General features: G+C 37.4%; 1 protein-coding gene across 1 annotated transcript in view; it reads right to left on the reverse strand.

The window, feature by feature from the left end:
- Positions 1-22,137, reverse strand: part of mcm3l (MCM3 minichromosome maintenance deficient 3 (S. cerevisiae), like) — a 42,804-nt gene that overhangs the window by 8,634 nt on the left and 12,033 nt on the right. Inside the window, exons 7-15 of the mRNA XM_039754082.1 lie at positions 19,520-19,673; positions 17,941-18,072; positions 16,487-16,695; positions 13,992-14,166; positions 12,844-12,970; positions 8,397-8,547; positions 5,460-5,600; positions 3,815-3,909; positions 3,645-3,739 (exon numbers count right to left, since the gene is read on the reverse strand). Coding sequence (XP_039610016.1) covers positions 3,645-3,739; positions 3,815-3,909; positions 5,460-5,600; positions 8,397-8,547; positions 12,844-12,970; positions 13,992-14,166; positions 16,487-16,695; positions 17,941-18,072; positions 19,520-19,673 — 1,279 coding nt within the window. The remainder of the gene's footprint in view (positions 1-3,644; positions 3,740-3,814; positions 3,910-5,459; positions 5,601-8,396; positions 8,548-12,843; positions 12,971-13,991; positions 14,167-16,486; positions 16,696-17,940; positions 18,073-19,519; positions 19,674-22,137) is intronic.

Here is a 22,137-nt window from a genome sequence, read left to right on the forward strand (position 1 = left end):
ACAATCCGTGACGAGCACAGAAGTCCAATAACAAAACACCGCCGGGTTCAGATCGGGGCCATTCCTCCCAATCACGCCCTTCCAGGTCTCACTGTCATTGCCCACGGAGCATTGAAGTCTCCCAGCAAAACGAGGGAATCCCCAGAAGGTATGCCCTCTAGCAACCCTCCAGAGACTCCAAAAAGGGTGGATACTCCAAACTGCTGTTCGGCGCATACGCACAAACAACAGTCAGGACCCTTCCCCCCACCCGAAGGCGGAGGGAGGCCACCCTCTCGCCCACCGGGGTAAACCCCAATGCACAGGCTCCAGTGGGGGCTAAGTATGCCCACACCTGCTCGGCGCCTCTCACCGGGGGCAACTCCAGAGTGGTAGAGAGTCCAGCCACTCTCAAGGAGATTGGTTCCAGAGTCCAAGCTGTGCGTCGAGGTGAGTCCGACTATATCTAGCCGGAACCTCTCGACCTCGCGCACTAGCTCAGGCTCCTTCCCCTTCAGAGAGGTGACATTTCACGTCCCAAGAGCCAGTTTCTGTAGCCGAGGATCAGACCGCCAAGGTCCCGCCTCGCCACCACCCAACTCACACTGCACCCAACCTCCTTGGCCCCTCCCATAGGTGGTGAGCCCATGGGGAGGAGGACCCACGTTACCTCTTCGGGCTGTGCCCGGCCAAGCCCCATGGGTGCAGGCCCGCCACCAGGCGCCGCCATCGAGCCCCACCTCCAGGCCTGGCTCCAGAGGGGGCCCGGTGACCCAGCGTCCGGCAAGGGAAAACGCGTCCAAGTTTTATTTTCATTGGAGGTTTATTGAACCGCTCTTTGTCTCATCCCTCACCTAGGACCAGTTTGCCTTGGGTGGCCCTACCAGGGGCATAAAGCCCCGGACAACATAGCTCCTAGGATCATTGGGACACGCAAACCCCTCCACCACGATAAGGTGACGGTTCAAGGAGGAGATTAAATAACTTTCCAACTTCAAATTTACTTTGGGAACACTCTCTAAGTCAGGCATTTTCCATTTCAGCTCTAGGGTTACCACTTGACTGTTTCTGCTATTTTATTTTTTGTAATTTATTAAATGCACTCAAACACTTTTTTTGAAAGGTTGTATATGACATACCACCCAGATCTTTGGCCCTCTGCCTCTCTGCCCCAAAACATAGGTCCTGCATTTGTAGCCCCCACTTGAATTACTTAAGGGCATCATCTCTGGCATAATTAAGTTAGTTACAGTTTCTACCAACTGCAACACCAGTAAAGTCATTACTATAAGAAAATAAAAGCAAAAATCCAATAGGCAGATTAAATGCTTGGTATCACAGTACATTTATTTTAAAGTAATTCCCACATTTTCAGAGAATGAGAGTTTAAATGAGAGAATGTTGCCAAAGAAAATACATTTGTAAAGTAATTATGTTTTAATAAATAGCTAACTTGTTAGCAGAGGCCTAAGCTGGACTTAAAAAAAATTTAGACCCCAAGAAATACACACAAATTTACAAAGGACTCAAAGGATTTCACCAGCACGGAGTGCAAATGGAAGAAGCCATGGATGAGCATTTCCACACACACACACACACACACACACAGTGTTACCAAAATGACATTATGCAGAACAGCAGCTGCAAGAAAATTGGGTAACAGGCAAGACCACACTAAAATGTATTTCTGATGAAGGGTGAATTAAGAAAAAAAAAATCTAATGTTTTTATTGAGTTTAACACAAGACTTTGCTTTTTCTCTCCAAGAGCACCTAGACTGTCGATATTTAAAGAGCCATCTACAGAAACAAAATGCCTTGCAGTTGTACTGTATTTGTTAACTTAGGAGTCTCATAAAATAACAAAACTACAATGGAAAATGGACATGCAGTTATTTTGCATGCATTATTTTGAATTAGTGTTTTGAATATATTAAAACCATTTTGGTAACTAACGCGTAAATGTAACAAAATTGTGAAAATCCCTTCTGGGCAGCAGGTCCAGTATTTGATGAGACTACAATGCAGTCCTGCTTTAGCATCAATACAGGATCATGTCATGACTCATTATACTGTATGCTAATCATGGGTCTTCATGGAATAGGATAACTGATACCTCATGGCGCGGTTTTAAACACTATCACTCGATAGCAGGTTTAAACCACAATTGTTTAGCATCCTCTTCAAAGCATTGCCAATCAAACTGTTGTGCCCAGCACCCACTAGTGCCATTAGTACAAGTCCCTTCATAACTTTACACTTTGTTAAAGGACAAACTAAACTAGTTTTTAAAATGGCACATTCACCTGAAAGAAAAATGACATATGCAAGATCTGTGTGCTTAAATGATTTTAAAAATCACAATGCTAACAGCATGCAATTTCAAGTTCTCATGCAACATCTGTTTTCACAATAAGTTGCCAGAGAATATACAAATTGAATGACACCCCAGCCATGGTGGATGGTCACTAGTCCGGCCAGGAAGTCATGATAAAGGAAGAATATAAATGGCATCCTGACTGGGTTGGTTAGTAGTACTATTCCCAATCAGGAGGCCAGAGGGCAACTGCCTCCCACTGGGTGGCAGTAGCCCTCTGGCATGGTTCCTGACTGAATACCCACAGGGCTGCCTGAGAGATGTAGTTGTGTCTAGCAGCCCTGTTGGTGTTCTCAGGTGCCACTACAAAGAGCTGGTGGGAGCAGGTTCCACCAGTCCCAGAAGTACTTCCAGTGGGAATCCTGTTCTCCAGGGTTCATGTTGAAAAGCAGCCAGCAGCCACTCTGCATCATCCACGGGTCAGAAATGGGAAGAGGTGAACAAGGTTTGCTTAGAGGAGAGTGTAGGTACAAAAGAAAAATGGTGACTGATTTATCAGGTGATAAAACCTGTAAAAGTTTTTTTATTTTTTTTTATTTTTTACATAAATAAATAAAATACATCACTACGTGAACCGGTTACTTGTTTGGTTTGATTGTGCCTTAGTGTTCGATGTGCAGGTGCACTACCTACAGGTCTCAAAGTATAAAGCTTCCAGTGTATTTCATAATCCATAAATTTTCAGGTAAGTTAATAAATTGTTTTATTATTCACTATGTAAATGATAAAAATATTCATTTTATTGCTGCCCTTGTTGCTAGCTCATCAGTGGACATTTTAACTTGCATTCATTCATACTAGGCCAGCTCAGAGATGCCAATCAACATGCAGGAAGAAAGGAGTATGTGTAGAAAGTGCAGTCTCGTCCAAGGCACTGACTAAATTGGAACTGAGAGTTTTGAAGGTTTGAGGTTACAGTGATAACTACTGCACCACCAAATATGAATTAAAAAAAACCTGGTTCCAAATATAAGATTAATGATTTAAAAAGGACATACTAGTGTATTGAATATTGACATTTGTTTGCCGGATTCAATGCAATAGGAAATGGATCTGCTTTTACATGTAATATTTATAATACATTATATAGCAAGCTGCCTTTATGATTTCTACTGAAAGCAATAGTGGAAATCTATGGACATCTACAAATTACTTAAAATTGTGTATTTTGAGCATCCATTCAGGATGTTAAAATAAGACCTATCGCAGTGCTTGTGCTTAAAATAAACAGAAATGCAGTATACAGAAGTATAGCAACGATGAAAAAGCTAACAAAATAGAAATCTTACTTTCATCCCGTCCATCTGCAGAAAACTCATAAGGGTCTGCATCACTTCCAATTCCTGACACATCCATTCCTTTAGCAATGAGCCGGGAGCTCTTTCTATAGAAAGATGAAAAATTATATTGTAGTTTTATGCTGTAAACGGACTTCTACATTAGAAAGTTCACATCTCACCGTGTGCCGTCTTGGCTTGATTCTGGCTGACTTGGCGAAATATTTTCACCTTCATCTTCATCTTCCTTTCTCTTCTTTCTCTCTTTTTCCAAAATCTAGGGAAGCAAGAACATGGTTCGCAAATACTAAATTCACAAATAAAAATTAATTTATCAGAATCACACTTCAAGTATTTTATTCACTCACGTAAGTCATTTTACAGTCAGCTAACACAATGATTTGGTTAACATGTCAAAACCAAATCTGTTATAGTTTGTACTTTTAAACTAATTTTTGATTAATTTATCTAGTTCAGAAATGCAGGAAATTGGTGCCTGTCCTGGCTTGACACCGAGTAGAAGGGGCATCCCATGCTTAATCCAATCTGTTTGGACTTTTACTTTAACAGGAATAAGCTGCTGAAGTGTAAACCTTGAGAGGTAAAACTGACAACAATCATCAACTGTACCACCACCATTTGTGTCATTTGCTGTAAAATGTTGAAATTTAAAATACAGTGGAACCTCGGTTTGCGAGCATAATTCGTTCCGGAAATGTGCTCGCAGTCCAAAGCACTCGTATATCAAAGTGAATTTCCCCATAGCAAATAATGGAAACTCAGATGATTCATTCCACAACCCAAAACTATTCATATAAAAATGATTAATACAAAATATAAAGTAAAAATACAAAACAAATTAACCTGCACTTTACCTTTAAAAAGAATCATGGCTGGTGTGAGGGAGTTTCTAAACTCTTGTGGGATTCCACCCAACGGGACGACACTTGGAAGAGCGTCCCAAAGCAAATCGCAGTCTCCCAGCGTTGTAGCAGTTCGCCGTATAAGCGTATCCAAAAAGATCGCAGACATGCTATAAGCGCCTGTCGTCAATGGGTCATACAAGGAACATTATAAAGATCCCGCTACAATAAACAGCAGCACTGTTGCTGTTTCAAGCTGAATAAAGCTGATGTTAAAGTACTGAGACTCAGCTTTGTGTTTTGGGGCGCAAGATGGGGACTCGCACTTCACAACACAAACGTGCGCGCACACACACACACAGTCACAATGCTGTAGTAAACCGTATACGCTCGTACGGATGTTGACTATATGAGTGAGGCACACAGACTCAGATGGAGAATAGGAGACGAAGAGGAGAGAGAGAGAGAGAACCACCATCAGCTCAGTTGTGACCAGATGACGCTCAGCAAAGTGTATCAATACTAGTCGTATTGCAAGACATCGCTCGTTTATCAAGTTAAAATTTAATTTTGCTCGTCTTGCAAAACACTCGTAAACCAAGGTTCCACTGTATATTTTAGTCATCTGCATTACCTTTAGTTAAAAGTATCAAAACATTTTTTTCATGTCATATTTAGTCCTAACAGTTATCCATTCCTATTACAGACATTCTTTTTTCAGTAGAGGGCTGATAGTGACCTAGAGCCTATCCCAGCAGCACTGGGAACAAATCAAGAATCTGTGCTTGACAGAGTGGCTGTGCCACAAATTCAAGTTTCTCAGGAGTTCAGAGTATCAACTGCAGGTCTTTCAGAGACTAAAGGTGATAGATAATACATAACAACTTAAACACACACAACAGGTGTGCTCATGTAGCTGTCAGAGTATGCACTTTAAAAATAAGAGATAAAAGAATCCAAATACCTTTTTAAAATATGCAAACTGAACAAGTTCCAGGGCAGCCTCAGAATCCTGCAGCTCTATAGTTTTGCTCATTCTAGCTTTTGCATGGGCTGTCGACAGTCTAATCATAGTTTCTAGTGCTCTAGCAGTAACTGGCATGGTCTGTAGACAGAATGCATTACAAAGTACAGAAAAGTTTAATTTTGACAAAGCAGATACAGCTGATAGGATCAAAGGCTTCATCAAACTGGTCTGCAGCAGAGTTACATTTTTATAAATTTAATTTGAAGAAAACATTCTAAAATCAAGCTGAATTTAACAAAACAGAATTCAATCCCCACCCAAGTACAACAGACTTTAAATGAAATTTCTTTCCACTGTGTGCTTAATAAGTAAACCAGAAACTACAGTAAAACTGTATATAAAAAAACCCAAACATCTCCAGTCCATCACAAGGAACAGTCAGATCCATTTTTTAGACACCAACTAATCATGCAAGTCTGAGATGGGACAAGGAAATTTGATCAAGATAAAATCCACAGGAACCCATGCAAAATAAAAATGGACAGTGAATAAACAGTCAAAGCTAGATTTGTAGAAGCATAACTTATTTAAAAATTGATTTTATTCAAGAAACCACTTAAGTTTAAAAAAATATTTATCGTTTTAGGAGTTTGCTTTATCCCAAGGATAACCGATCTTAATTCCTTAGTATTTGACCTTTAAAACCTACAATTATTACACAAAGTCAACTTTCTAAACACAGCAACAACATGGAATCTTTGGTCAACTAGGAATGGTGATGTTGCTGTCATTGAATTATTTCAGTTTGTGTTCCCATATAGTTTAAAACTGTCGTTAAATAACTTTCTTCTGTGAGCAATTAATACTTACTTTGGTTGTTTAGATTTTTGTGTTATGTGAAAATCTATCATGAATGTACCAAAACACAAACGACATTCAAGAACTTACTGCAGTTTGGGTTTATGGCAGTGTTCAGTATAGCATGGATACTTATCTGACTATATCCTGATCTTTATTATGCATCAAAGGTTGGGAAAAAAGGGACTAATTAGACAACACATTAGAGGACTTTTTCAGAGATTTTCAGTCACAGCCTTTATTTACATAACCTTAGAGTGGGAGGAAGTAGCAAGAGTATGCCCATGAGAGCCGGTCAACTCATATCAAACTATGTCAAAAATAAGACAGGTTTGATTTGGTCTTAATTCGTAGGGTTGGCCGTGTACGCATAAGAGCTGACAACCAATGAGTGCTCAGCTGGAAGTACAATGCATACACCGATAAGCCACAACATTAAAACAACCTACTTAATATTTTGTAGGTTACCCTCATGCCACCAAAATACCTCTGATCTATCAATGCATAAAATCCACAAGAGCCCTAAAAGATGTCTAGTGGTACCTGGCACCAAGATGTTAGCAGAAGATTCTTTAAGTTCAGCAAGATGTGAGGAAGGGCCTCCATGAATCGAACATGTTTTTCCAGCACATCCCACAGATGGTCGATCAGATTGATATCTGGAAATGTGCAGGCCAACTCAACACCTTGAGCTCTGTCATGTTCCTCAAACCATTCCTGTTGCCATGAAGGGGTGCACTTGGTTTACAACAATCTATGTCAGTGGTATGTGTCAAAGTAACTTCCACATGAATGGCAGGACCCAAGGTTTCCCAGCAGAACTTTGCCTAGAGCATCATAGTGCCCCCGTCGACTGGCTCGTTTCCAAAGTGCATCCTGTTGCCATGTCTATGCAGGAAAACTCATGCACACCCAGCCCTTCGCATGATCTAAAACATTCATCAAACCAAGCCTCCTTCTTCCATTGTGCCACGGTCCAGTTCTAATGCTCACATGCCAATTTCTAGACACAAAAAGGGTCTGCAGCAGGCTGTGATGCACTGTGTTCTGACACTTTTCTCTCATGGCCACTAGAGGCTAACTTTCCATCTCCACACCCAATGAGCCTTGAGCACATATGACCTTGCTGGTTGACCTCCTTTGGACAACATTTGGTAGATAACGACAGCATACCAGGAACATCTCACAAGACCTGCTGTAGAGATGATCTGACCCAGTCATCTAGCTATCACAATTTCACCCTTGTCCAAGTCCCTCAGATTCTTACTTGTCCATTTTTCCTGCTTACAAAACGTCATCTTCAAGCACTGTGTATTTGCCTAATATATCCCACCCATCGACAGCCACCGTTTAATGACAATCAAGCTTATTCACTTCCCCCATCAGTGATTTTCATGTTATGGCTAATCTTTGTGTTAAGCAGTGACGAGGAATAAGGAATGCAGAGGTTTTGGACCACACAAATAGGAGAGGCTTGAGTGTCTGATGTCTCATGTTTACCATACCTCTTCATATCTGCTATCCTTTCATACAGAGCCATCAGGCAGCATGCTACTGACCGTCACAAAAAGGGAGACACCATTATACTAGAAGGTTGACATGCAGTCACTAAATTTTACTTGCCCAGTTATTATAATCGTGTAAACTGACATAGTCAGGTGAAGACATTCACATCTGGCAAGTTTAACATATCCAAAGACTAGAAATCATGGAATGTTTCATCTGCTTTATACAGCATTAAATAGTCCTGATCAAAACACTAACATAGTTGAACATAAAAATTCGCACTACAGGCAGTTTCTTCTTACTTTCTACATGGGGAAGTACACAAAGTTCATTACGATCATTTGAAGTAATCAATTTAATAGAAGTTATGATTCTTTTAGTGTTGTCTTATAATGGAAGGCACCTAGAACTGACCACCTTCCCGACGGTAACCAATGAATGGATTACCATATCAAAGAATTTAAAAGGTAACCACAAATACAGGAAACGAGATATAAACTGACATATCTAACTTTTACTCTCAGACATATATGGCAAATGCACTTTCACTGTTGACATGTTAATACTTACTCTTGCACTTGTTGAACTCATCTGATCATGACTCCTAAGTTTGGAGTATTCTTCTGAGATGTAATCCGCTGCTTCTTGAGTTAACACTGGCTTTACAAGTTTAGCCACATGTATATATTTCCTAATGAACTCCATGCTGACAATGCTGTCCCTGTTGAGAGAAAGAAAAAAAAAAAACAAAAAAACCTGCAATTAATTGCTCACAATTACCATACATGTGAAAAAGCAGAACACATTCTGGACATCATGATGGTGGGGGAAAAGCACAGTTCTAAAGGGAACATCACACTGTTTAAACATATATCTATACTAATAAAAGGCAAAGCACTCACTCACTCACTCACTCTCCAACTTCCCGTGTAGGTAGAAGGCTGAAATTTGGCAGGCATATTCCTTACAGCTTACTTACAAAAGTTGGGCAGGTTTAATTTCGAAATTATACGCATAAGGGTCATAACTGGAAGCTATTTTTCCCCATATAATGTAATGGAGTCTTGAGTTATAGATGGTCGTGGGGGGCGGAGTTTCGTGTGACATCATCACGCCTCCTACGTAAGTACGTAGAGAACACGGAAGAACTCCAAACTAGCGATGAGCACAAAACGCCATTTCACAATTGAGAAGGCAGAAAAACATTATGAAGCAAATGATGCATACAAGCATATTCATAAGTACAGCTACTGCGGAAACAAAGCACGGCGTGAACTGTAAGTTTATATTAAATTAAGTTCATAGACAGGCTGCCACTAGCGTTTGTAATTTAGTGCCTGCCCATATAAGGCCGTCCATCAGCGGCAATCCAATACAAACACTGCCGGTAAATGTTCACGGGTGAAGGACTGCGCTTATGCAGAGGAAGATGAGATGGTCAGGGTGGTGTTTGGCACAAACTCATTGAAACTGCGAGAGAAACTTTTAAGTGCGGGTCTTAGCTGACATTACACGAGATGGCACCAGTACAGCTGGGAACCTTCGATGCAAGAACACCAAGCGGCTCACGTGAACTGACGCAATGCGCAGACAAAAAGCAACAGTTCCAAAGAGTGCTGAGCTAACACCGAATTACACAATTGAGAAGGCAGCAAAAAAATATGAAGCGTCTTATACATACAATCATATTCATAAGTGCAGCTACTGCGGAAACAAAGCACACGGTGGAAAAAGTGAATGTCCCGCTAAAGGAAGACAGTGTAAAAAAAACGTGCATGCAGTTTGTCACGTCTCAGATAAAGAGGAAGACGAGCTGTTTATTGATGCAGTAAGGAACTAATCGATGAATGAAACCTCTTATCTTTACAACGATTGACAAACACGGAATGTAACTTGAACACATCCTACAAATACGAGCCTGATTGAAAGAAATAATGATAATCAAATCCTTGATGACAGCAACATTCAATAACACTCACAAAACAATTACTGTATATTGACAATCATGTTACGTTATTTTTAAAATGTTCCCTTTTCTTTTCATAACTTCTACTTCTCCACTGATACACGGGTATATATATATAAATGTATATATATACCCGATCTACAATACATACTTTAGCATAGACAAGCCACACGCTGTGGCTAATTGTAGAGTCTTAGCCTCTAACTCCGACTTTCGAGGTTCGATTCGAGAGGGGTGTACTGACTATGTGCGCTACCTGATTCATTTTACCTTAGCATCTCCTTGGTTTGGGGCGTATGAAAAAATATTAGGTTAACGAGAATCATGTTACGTTATTTTTAAATTTTCCCTTTCTTAGCACAAGCACAGCTGAGAAGCTTCGATGCATGTACTCCATAACGCGTTAAAAAATAACGCATTTAATCACACTTTCAATTCCAAGCAAACGGGAACTTTTGTCAATGCATGATTTTCTGGTACATCCATTACACTGATGCACACATCACAGCTACAAAAATGTTAGAGTCGGAATAAAGCGCGTTCCTACGACTGATCATTTCGACTACCCGGCGAAGCCTTGATAAAAGCATGGTTTTGTGCACACTGAAAAGCAAGCAAAATTAGATGCATTACAGAAAGCGGACTTTGTGGCTCTTACTGGGGATCATTGGACTTCCGTGACCGTTAGTAATTCTAAATACATCTAATTACAAAATGTTCAATGATCACACTGTTTTAGCCTAATGTACAAAATAATTTTGGCTAATGTTACTCAGAGTTTAAAGATTAAGTTGGTCAAATTACCTTTTATGTTTCTGACTTATTTTTTTAAGAAGAAAACTGCACTTTATGTTGAAATTTTGGTTATTATTATTTAAAGACAATACTATTCTGAAAATGTACTTAAAGTACTTAAACTACCACTTTATTTTTAAGTCTGCCCAATTTTAACCAGGGATGATATTTTTGTTTCTGTTTTGAATTCAAATGCAGTTTAAAAGCTTTTTTTTCAGAAATTAAAACAGCTTCAGTTTACAATATTCATGTCCATGTCTATTATTTGATTCTGTAAGCCCACTAAAACCCGTTTTAAATTAAAAAAAAAAACATTTGCGATTTGGGGCAAATTTACGTAGCGATTACATACGATTAATCAAGATTAATTCTTACACAGCCTCTAATTGGATTAATTTTTTTAATCGAGTCCAACCCCTAATATAGATATATATGTATATATAGTATATGTGTGTATATATATATATATATATATATATATATATATATATATACACATATATATATATATATATATATATATATATATATATATATATATATATATATATATATATATATATATATATATATATATATATATATATATATATATATATATATATATATATATATATATATATATATGCCAGCAACACTCACATCAATGACAAAACAATTACATTAACAATCATCTTACGTTATTTTTAAAATGTTTGCTTTTCTTTTTCATAACTTCTTTAACACACTACTTCTCCGCTGCGAAGCGCGGGTATTCTGCTAGTGTATATATATAATAATATGAGGGGGGGAAAAAAAAAAACACAAAACTATTCAGTCTGTCTAGGAAGGCTTCTGGTGGTCATGAAACCACTTCTCATATGGATAGCTACTGTATTCAAATAGGACATAAAGTACTTAATTTTGAAAAAAAAAAAAAACCCAAACATTCTTTTAATGAATTACTTCTACTCCCGCTGAATGTAAAAATGTAATTAGTGACAACAGAACCGCCTACCTTATTGCCTACCTAACAGGAATGTATAAAAATACACACCATGTGAAAAAGTGAAAAAAAAAATTAATATTAACAAATCCAAAATATAAAATCACCACTGGATAAGGATGCCATTTCTTTGCAGAGCAGAATTAGAACACTGGCATGAGACCAATTTCAAGTTGTCAATTGACCTTTGGATAATAGTGGAGAAAATGGTGTTCAAACAGGAACCTACATAACCAGGAAGAGAACATCCGAAGGCCACATTTTGGGCATCTCAGGCAACAGTACAATAAGGGAAGACACTGACATTTGCAGCTCCATCATGATGGTGCCATTTACCATTTTTATTTCAAAATGGTTTAGGTAAGCAGTTCATTTATTAGGCGTTAAGTCATCTTTTTTGAGCAATAACCATTACATTTAGGAAAGCATTATCTGTTCTGTAGCATCAGCAGCAGAGTGAGAACAACGCACAATTGCAATAAATATAAAATTGCAAGTGTTTTCAGTTTACAACAAATATGCCAGAGTGCACATGCAATAAACTAAACAGAATTTCATCTTACACAATTCCATGTCAGATTCTCACTGTTCTTCTCAGCCAACCCAAAGCCAAGGAAATTAATTAAACAAGCACACATTAAGATGGTACCCGTAAGCGTACAGGTTCATGCATGCAAACATTCCAACTCACTGTTCTGAATTTATCGCTCAGTGCAATAAAAGATCATAAAATGAAACAAAATCAACTGTAGGCATAAACATTCATGAATGATTATTCTGTGGCTTAACCAAACATCGAATTTGTGTAGGGGGACAAACATACCTGGATGGGAAGCCTGCATCCAACCGAGATACCAAGCTAAGCAAGCATTTCTGGTATCAAATTATCAGGTGAAAAAAGCAACACCTCACAAAACAATGTCTGATAGAACACACAACTGGATTTGTTATACAATCAAAATAAGAAACCAGGTTTGTGGTGAAGATGCCATTTATCTGAGACACTTTGGTAAAGAATATACACCTGTTACTTTTCTGTGCAAAAAAATCCTTTTTGAACTATGGTATCTAGAACACCTCTGGTAACAATTCAAAGCGTACATTTAAAGTGACAACTTTGGGTAATTTTGTGTTATACCACATATCCATTGACAATTACAGAAAAAAAAAATAGTCTTAAACACACATCTGGTACCACAATTAAACACTATATAATATTCACTTTACATAGAGTTCAAATGATATACTTTCAGCTCTTTTGTTCACATCACCTTTTTCTTTTGTAACCATGTAAAAGATTATCATGTTTCTCATAAATCTTCAGCTCTTGCTCTGCGGCATCAATAATATTTGGGTCACTTGTAGTGAAGACATCCACTGTGCATCCAAGAGGCATTGCTAGAAGAGGCAATGGGACTTTTAATTGAACATATTTAAAGTGCAAAAGCAATCTACACCATGGAGATCAGAGCCGATCCTGACAGCACTGTGTGTAAGGCAACAAACAGCCCTGGACATGGCCCTAGTCTATCCTCTGGGCCAACTCTTGTACTCACCCACACTCGCATGGGACGTTTTTAATACTCTTAATCAACCTGAAGTTCTGGTGTCTAGTCTTCATTTTCATGAATAATCAGAGGTGCAACTGCCTTAACATGCAAATCATATATCTTGCCTTAAGCATGTGTTCCTCCAATAAAAAGCCTTTCCTCAGGTGTGTTGTATCTATCTGTTAGATCGGTATGGATAATATCACTGCCCCTCTGAAGGAGAGTAGCTCTGAAGTAGAAATCTGAATAGGATTGAATCTGATAACAGGTTACTGAACCGGACTTGCTGCTAAAGATTTATTCAGATTTTTTGTGTGGTTTTTAAGCTCTGTGTAATGACCCCAAAATTGTTTCTACAAGTTTAGAATAGAGTGCTTTTGAAAGGGATTGTTCATCACTTATTTTGCAGTGCAAAGTTTATTCCTGCCCCACCCCTGCCTGTCACCATACTGGCAACACCCAGAAACACCACCCCTTCACTTTGTAGTTAGTCAACTCATAGCAGCCCCCTGCAGATATTTAGGCCGACTCCCTCCAAAATGTTCAATAGGGACAACTACCTTATGGTTTGCCACCAGAAATGGGTCTTAATCTCTTCATTTAAGGTAAGCTTTAAAATACTATAACAGTTTCTAGAGTAACAATCTCCTTCAAACACACATACCACCCAACTATTCCAAGAAACTATTACTTTTTAGGTGGTTTATCAATTAATAAAATCTCAGATCCAAACCACCTACAGTAAACCTCATTTACAAAAGTAATAACTATTCATAAATAAACCAATGAACAGTAAATCAGTGTATGTTATATTTAGAAATACAGTTAGTGGGTTATTTAAACCAAAAAGAAAGAGAAAAAATTCTCACCAGTGCCATCTTGCTCTCCAGGCATTCGATATCTGTGCATACGCAGGACATGATCAGAAATTTCTCTGTCGCTGTCAGGATCCATCTGATCCAGTACAATAAACAGCAAATCAAACCTTGACAACAGAGAGTCCTGCAGTCCAATATTTTCCATCGGAGTTTTATACTGATCATACTGCAAACAAAAAAAATATTCCAGCTAATAAAACATTATGACTGAATATGCTTTTGAAGCAGAAACTAAATACTGGGTACCAAAAAGTGACAGGTATATATTTAAAGGAGTAATTAAAGAGTAACTCACATCCAGTACAGGAGTATTAGTGAACAAATATGATTGTAGATGGGGGAGACCGAGAATTCTTGAATATTAGTAAAACTCAGTGGAATTAATGGAGCTCTGACTTTGCCTCTAGTCTAGAACGTTTGCACTATTGTCTTGGACTCTTGCCAACTTAGAACTACCAGGGCTCTGCTGTACTTGTACCTATATAACTGCCCGTATGTCAGTTTCTATTACTTAAACTGCTTTTATATTTTACTGTATGCATTCTATCCATACTATATTTACTGTATGCACTGTCCATATTGTATTTTAACTGTCACTAATTCTGTATACTCTAAGTTTTATACTTATCCGATTACTTGCAATTAACTTCTATTTGCACTTCTGCTTAGATACAAAACTGCATTTCATTTTCATGATACTCGTACTAAATCAATGACAATAAAATTGAATTGAATGTAATTTGAATCTAATGAGAGAAAGATGCATGCATTCTGTAAATTTTGCAACTTGGAGCACAAATACAAAAAACTTCAGAACAGAGCAGTGTCTTGTGCTAATGCACCTACTAATAGTGGCTTTCCTACACATGCACTCCCCTCACTCCTGTGTGGGGTAAAAAGCAAGTAAGGTAATGCATTAAGAAAATATTAATTCCTGCTTAGGAGAAAAGGGACTTACAGCACCAATAATTCACCTGTGTTATTAACCATGATGAATAAGTCAAAAATGAATTTTACATGGAAAGTCCATTGGCATTCAATACAAAATCTCCTGTAAGAGAATTTTGACTCATCTTTCTAGGTTTTATGAAATTTTGGTATTTATACAAATCGAGCATAAACGCGTGTAGACAATGTGACATAGTGGTTAATGGACTGTTCTCTAAACCAGAAAAGGAAAAGTCAAAGTCAGCTCCTGCTCCCATTTGTGGCAATGAACAAAACACTTTACATACACACTTTATATGCATACTGTATGTTGTTACAATTTTATGTAGTGTTGCACGAGGTATCAGTACTAGATGACTTTATTTGGGCAGCATTCAGTATAGAGACACTATATGAAATTAAATGTATTTGCACTTTGAGCAGACCCTAAAAATGCATTAAATCTTAATTCTTTATGAAATGCAGCAACTTCACAGATAGCACCATCCCAAATTTACTTACAGTATAAAACCTGTAAGAATGCAAGAATGGAAACAGAACTACTGCAGAGAGCAGCACACGTTCATTCAAATTATATTGTCTAGTAATAAATAATTTGAAACTATATTTTTACTTGCAATGCTTTATATAAAAAGCGAACAATAAGCTAAAAGAACCAGATGGTGACAGATTTTAACCTAAAAGAAAACCTAGCAGTTGATATGGTGTACTCATTATGGAGATAGACAGGGCCGTCTTAACGCATGGGCATGCTGGGCAGTTGCCTGGGGGCCCCACACTAATCTATGCATGTTGTGACTTTGAGTGGTTGTGTAGGTAGGGGCCCCAGTGCACTCCTTTGCCCGGGAGCCTATAATGCTGTTAAAACAGCCCTGGAGATAGATTACCTAAATAAAAGGTATGTATTATTCCTAGATGTCTCTTCTGAATATTCATGTGTGTGTGTTTTATTACATTTTTTCCATGTATATCTATATTGTTGGGTGTCCAGTGATGGGTTTCTTCTAGTTTTGTGCCTGATCCTGCTGGCCTGTGGAAACATAAAATTGAACAGGGATGGCTGGGTGTGGGATTTTGTGAATGATAAATTAATATACTGGTTATAATGTGTACATTTTAAAGAAACTGTGTGCAAGTATAAAAAAAAATTCCATAAAAAGGGACTATTTTATCTTGTACATAAAACAAAACAGTTTCTATCCACTTTTAAACAGACAGACATTTTTCAAATGAATCGCCCGATTAAAAAAAAACAAAAAAAAAAACAAACACTTCAATGCACCTTAAATGCCTAATCTGCAATGGTGAAGAGCAAATATTAAAGCAAGAAAGCAGCAGCTGATTTACATTTAGCCAAAGAACCATTACTTGACAGTGTATAAATAGCATATTTATATTTTAAAAGGCTTTAGCAGATTAATCTTAAACTCATCATGAATAAACAAAATAAAGAGTACATAAAGGCACATTTACCCTTTATAAAGCGACTCCAATATAATTAAAAATAGATGCTTTAAAAATTAAACAAAGATGCTTACTCTGCCATAGACTGGGTTTGCAGCTGCCAACACACTGCAGCGAGCATTTAGTCGCGCCTGAATGCCAGCCTTTGCAACTGTCACCCGACCTTGCTCCATCACCTCATGGATGGCTGTTCTGTCCATGTCGGACATTTTGTCAAATTCATCTATGCAGACAACACCTCTGTCAGCTAAAACCATAGCACCAGCTTCAAGGCGTCTTTCTCCTAAGGACAGACAAAACTTTAATGACATTTGTTAACTAGATTTAGGTTTCAAAGGGTAATCACACTTGGAAGGCACCTTCAAATAGAGTACCATCAACCAATAAGAAATTAGTTTGTTAAATTTTGTCTCCTATTAATGAAATGTTAAAGCAAACACCTTATTCTACAATATATGCTTTGCTTGAGCATCATTACTAATTCAGTCATTTGCATATCAACATTTTTTCATTGTGCAGTAGCAGTGTTGTGAAGTATTGTCACATATACAAAGATCATTTAAATTCTTACTTGCAGGTCTGACCATGATTTTATGCCTATTTTGACACTATCCTTCATCAAGTAATTAGCCCATACTATTTCGCAACAGACTTACTCTCTATGATTGGCATGTTACGTTCATAGGAAAGACGGTCATATCCAAGGGTACCAAGATTGGTTGCTATACTTTAAGTGGAGCCCTGTCATTGTGATCATTTAGTAAATGGGCAATTCATTTTAGTAGTTTAGGATGTTTATTTGTAATTTTTCACAGAAGAATGACATTAATCATTCACATCTTGTTTCAGATCTGCTGTTTATTTTTGTTTTTAAATTATGGTAGTTTAACATTGTAGTAGTGATGCCACTTTTTGATATGTAAAAGAAAAAAAAAAAAAAAAAAAAAAACACTTTTACACTTAAAGTAAAATTGATAATAACCAATAAAAATATCAAGTGCATTTTGTGTTAAAAAAATTGAATAAAATGCACATTTTGGTAGCAACAATAAATTGTGGTAGCAGCAATACTTTCTACACCCACTGTAGGAGAGGAACACAAAAAAATCGGAAACAGCTTCTGGCTTTAAATGCTTGAGTGGCCCTCTGCATTCAAGCAAAGTTTTCCAATTTACTACATATGTTCATTTAACACATCCAAACAATTCTCAATTTTAGTTATTCATTTTTTGTAATGGACGTATTCATTTGAGATAACACATTTTGAGGGTAAAAAAAGTTTAAATATGAAGACTCTTTTCAAGCAATAAAATGCAAAAATTTTATATATACACAAGTGACTCAACTGGGTATTGAATCCAGGTCCCTGGAGCTTTGAGGCACCAGTAGTAACAACTGTTAAAGCAGGCTTTTATATATTTAAAATATAGTTTAGTTAAAGACGTTTGAGGTTAGATATAAGCAACTCAGATATGTTACCTAAAATGTGAGTAAATGTTTTAAACAAAAATGAAGAGTCATAACTTACCCGTTTCCTGATCAGTTGTCACTGCCGCTGTTAATCCTACACCAGTTGACCCCCTACCAGTAGTAGGAATAGCACGTGGGGCAGTGTGCAGCACATACCGAAGTAGCTGAGACTTTGCTACTGAAGGATCACCTATAAGTATTAATAATTTTGCAAAGTCAGCAATTTTAACATTAAAAGTTTAAGCAAAAAAGTTACAGCATTTCAAATTCACTCTTTTTAAAACAGATTGTTATGAATCAAAATTATGAATGTTTTAAAGTAATTTAGCAAATAAATTTTACCATCATGATCTACGAAGTGTTATTCTTTCTAAAAATGAATATTCCTTCATCCATTCAATGAATCATCTTTACTAGACCCTAAAACCAAGTTGAGACAAAGCTCCTCTTGAGCTTACTGAGCACAGGCCCAAGGCCTACTCATTATGGAGTACTAGTTCATTCTAAGACATACTGTACACCCTCCTACACTCAAACCAAATGAATTTAGCCTTCAGTTGGCCATCCTAAAAAGTATATTAGGCTTCAGGCCCACAGACATATACAAGGCAGACTGGAGTTGGTAGCTCTGGTGTATGCCTGTGTTTGCCAGTATTCAAGCACATCATTGGCATTCCATTAACAATTCTGTCTTGTCCTGAACCTGTAGTGACTTTAGGCACTTAATTTACAATTAACACAAACAGGCCAAAAGCAAACAACCCAAAGAATCGGCTTTACAAAACTGTCCCAATATCTCTTTAAAAGTATTTGGAAATGTCCACTTCAACATCATGATTAAGCAGATTGTTTGAGAGTTCCACAAGGTTTAGAAGTGCTACTTCTTGGTTTTATTCTTAAATATGTATTTCCTCTTGATTTACGCTGGTGCTATAATTTATAATTAGCTACTTAATTGAAAGAATTCTGCTGAATTAATTTATCAACACTTTCAAGAATTCTGAACACCTGGATTAGGTCAGTGCAATTTTCTATATTGTATTGTGCTCAGCTTTTAACAATCAAGACAAAGCGGACAGCTGTACATGACTTCCTCCATGTGGTTCCTGATGTATGTAAAGCCAGCCATTGATATTGCACTATATTCTTCTCCATCACTCATAGTCATGATTATTAAAATTCAAATACAGCAACTTAAAAATATGTTCAAAATATGTTGACTTTTAGAAGGATGGATGGAGAAAAAAAAAAAAAGCTGCAACACTCAAATGTAGATTGTCGCTTATACATTTTTCTATAAAATGAACTCAACCAAGTAGCAGAACTTCCCTACTTTCTTCAAAACATCCAACACTTGCTAAGTGCAGACCACTCTTAAAGTCACTACATTTGTTTTTACATACCCACATCCTCCAAAAAACTGTATTTTTCCCCCCCCAAACTGTTTACCACCCATATGTACCCTGCCCCATTGGACTTTCCCGAATCTAACTTCAAACCTACAACCTTCCGTTTCTATCACAAACTATGAGTTGATATGAGCTGGCATGAATGTGCCATGCAATGGACTGGCAACTTGCCTTGTGCTTCGAAAAAACTGAAAACAACGGTAAAAGAAAATTTCAGATTTAACTTACCTATTAACAAAACATTGATATCCCCTCGGATTCTAGTTCCATTTTCCAGAACTTTCTCATTCCCTCCAAGTAACAGACAAAGGATGGCTTTTTTAATATAATCATGACCATGGATACTTGGGGCCAAGGATTTACTCAAACGGTCAAATATATCCTGACAAAGAAAAGATAGCCTTTTAGGAACATTTAGTGTATACACAAACTAATTTAAATATTTGGTAAATTAAGAATTCATAGATTACATTTTTCAATATCTGGCATCCTTAAAGTCTGCATTCATCTTATATACACACTTAACTTGTTTAAAAGGTTTACTACACCAGAACAAACACCTAGTTGGAGTGATTTTGTTGGTAGCAGTCTGAAACAACTCATTTTCAAGGTGAAAGCAAAAGTGGAGTTATGCAGGACTGAAATCCAAGCCAAAAATGGAGGAAATCTGATTAAAAGAGGAAATAAACCATACAAATCTTTGAGCTTTGATAATGTCTAGGACAGAAAGTGGCGAGTTTAGTCATTTCAGTCTGGTTAAGTGGATAATGCTTGTAACAGAGATCTACATAGTTTATCATATTAGCAAATTTTGCATACAGTTAACTTGACAGCAAACACCTTAAAGGATACAGTTGCTGATCCTGTTGGTTCCAATCAGACCAAGTCTGTTCACTTATTTTTTATAAAGTATAATATTGAAAAGACATTGATTTGAATACCACTGTAGTCTTAGCTAATGCAGTCAAACTGCCATTAGTCCTTGTGGTTCTTCATTAAGGTTTTAATACTCTCTAAATACTCCCAAAAAAGAAAACCACTACATGAGTAGAATGATGCTGCCAAATTCTGCAATACAAAACAAATCCAAGAAACATGGAGGGACCAAACTGTATTCACTGTTGGCTTACAAGTCTGAGGCTAACTATGGTCAGAGGTCTGGATTTAGTATTCTGTAATAATCAGGATAGAATTGAGGGTGTAGAGGTGATTGAACCCCTAGGGTCAAGTGACCATAATATAATACAATTCTCACTATTTTTTAAAGAGTACAGATGCAAAGACTAAAATTGTTAAGTTGAACTTTGGTAGGGCTAATTTTGAGGAGATGCGACAAAGTCTAAGTAGGATAGACTGGGATAAGCTTTTAAATGTGGAGACAGTTGAGGAGCAGTGGAACAGGTTTAAAAATGTTTTACATGTAATGCAGGACAGATACATACCTAAATTTGGAATTAATAGGAAACTAAGAAAAACTCCACGATGGATTAATAAAGATTTAAAAAAGAAGTTGCAAAGGAAAAAACTGCTGTATAAGGCATATAAGACTAATGACTGCAAAGTGAATCGTAGCGCGTATGAGAACATGAGGGCAACCATTAAGAAGGATATCAGACAGGCTAAAAGACAGTTGGAGAGGAATATAGCAGATAAGGCGAAAGAAGATCCCAAGAGATTCTTTCAGTATTTTAGTAATAAAAGAACAGTTAAGGAGGAGGTCAAGTTCATCAGGAATAGTAAAGGAGAATTAAAAGAGACAATGAAATAGCAGATGCCCTAAACTTACATTTTTCTGAGGTGTTTACAAGTGAGCAAGTGGATAACCTCCCAGAGGTAAACACAACTACTAAGAAGGTACTGAGGGATTTGGAAATTGTAGAGGGAGAAGTGCTGCTCAGATTAAATAAGATGAAATCAAACAAATCACCAGGCCCAGATAATATTTATCCTCGTGTTCTTAAGGAGGCTAGTGAGTACAGATATAAACCCTTGACACTTTTTTAGGAAGTCACTGAGCACTGGAGAGATTCCGAAGGACTGTAAAATGGCAAATATCATCCATTTATATAAAAAGGGTGACAGGGCAGATCCAAGCAACTATAGGCCAGTAAGCTTAACATGCATTACAGGAAAATTAATGGAAGGAATTAAGGATAAGATTGAGCAACACATGGCAAGGACAGGAGTTATTCTGAATAGTCAGCATGGGTTCAAAAGAGGGAGGTCCAACTAACATGTTGGAATTCTATGAGGAGGCAACAAAAGCATACGATCAAAGTGGAGCTTATGATATTTATCTGGACTTTCAGAAAGCATTTGATAACCTGCCACATGAGAGGTTGGGCATCAAGTTAAAAAGAAGTGGGAGTTCAGGGTGATGGTTTTTAGATGGGTGCAGAATTGGCTCAGACATGGGAAGCAGAGGGTGATGGTGCGAGGAACCTCATCAGAACTGGCCAATGTCAAGAGTGGTGTTCCACAGGGGTCAGTGCTAGGGCCGCTGCTATATATATATCATTTTATATTTAATATATATATATATATAAATAAATGATTTAAATAGGAATATAAGTAATAAGCTGGTTAAGTTTGCAGATGATACCAAGATAGGTGGATTAGCAGATAATTTGGAATCCATTATATCATTACAGAAGGACTTGGATAGCATACAGGCTTGGGAAGATTTGTGGCAGATGAAATTTAATGTCAGTAAATGTAAAGTATTACACATAGGAAGTAAAAATGTTAGGTTTGAATACACAATGGGCGGTCGGAAAATCAAGAGTACACCTTATGAGAAGGATTTAGGAGTCATAGTGGACTCTAAGCTATCAACTTCCCAACAG

The sequence above is a fragment of the Polypterus senegalus genome, chromosome 5, assembly GCF_016835505.1.
Source record: "Polypterus senegalus isolate Bchr_013 chromosome 5, ASM1683550v1, whole genome shotgun sequence".
NCBI classification, from domain to species: Eukaryota; Metazoa; Chordata; class Cladistia; order Polypteriformes; family Polypteridae; genus Polypterus; species Polypterus senegalus.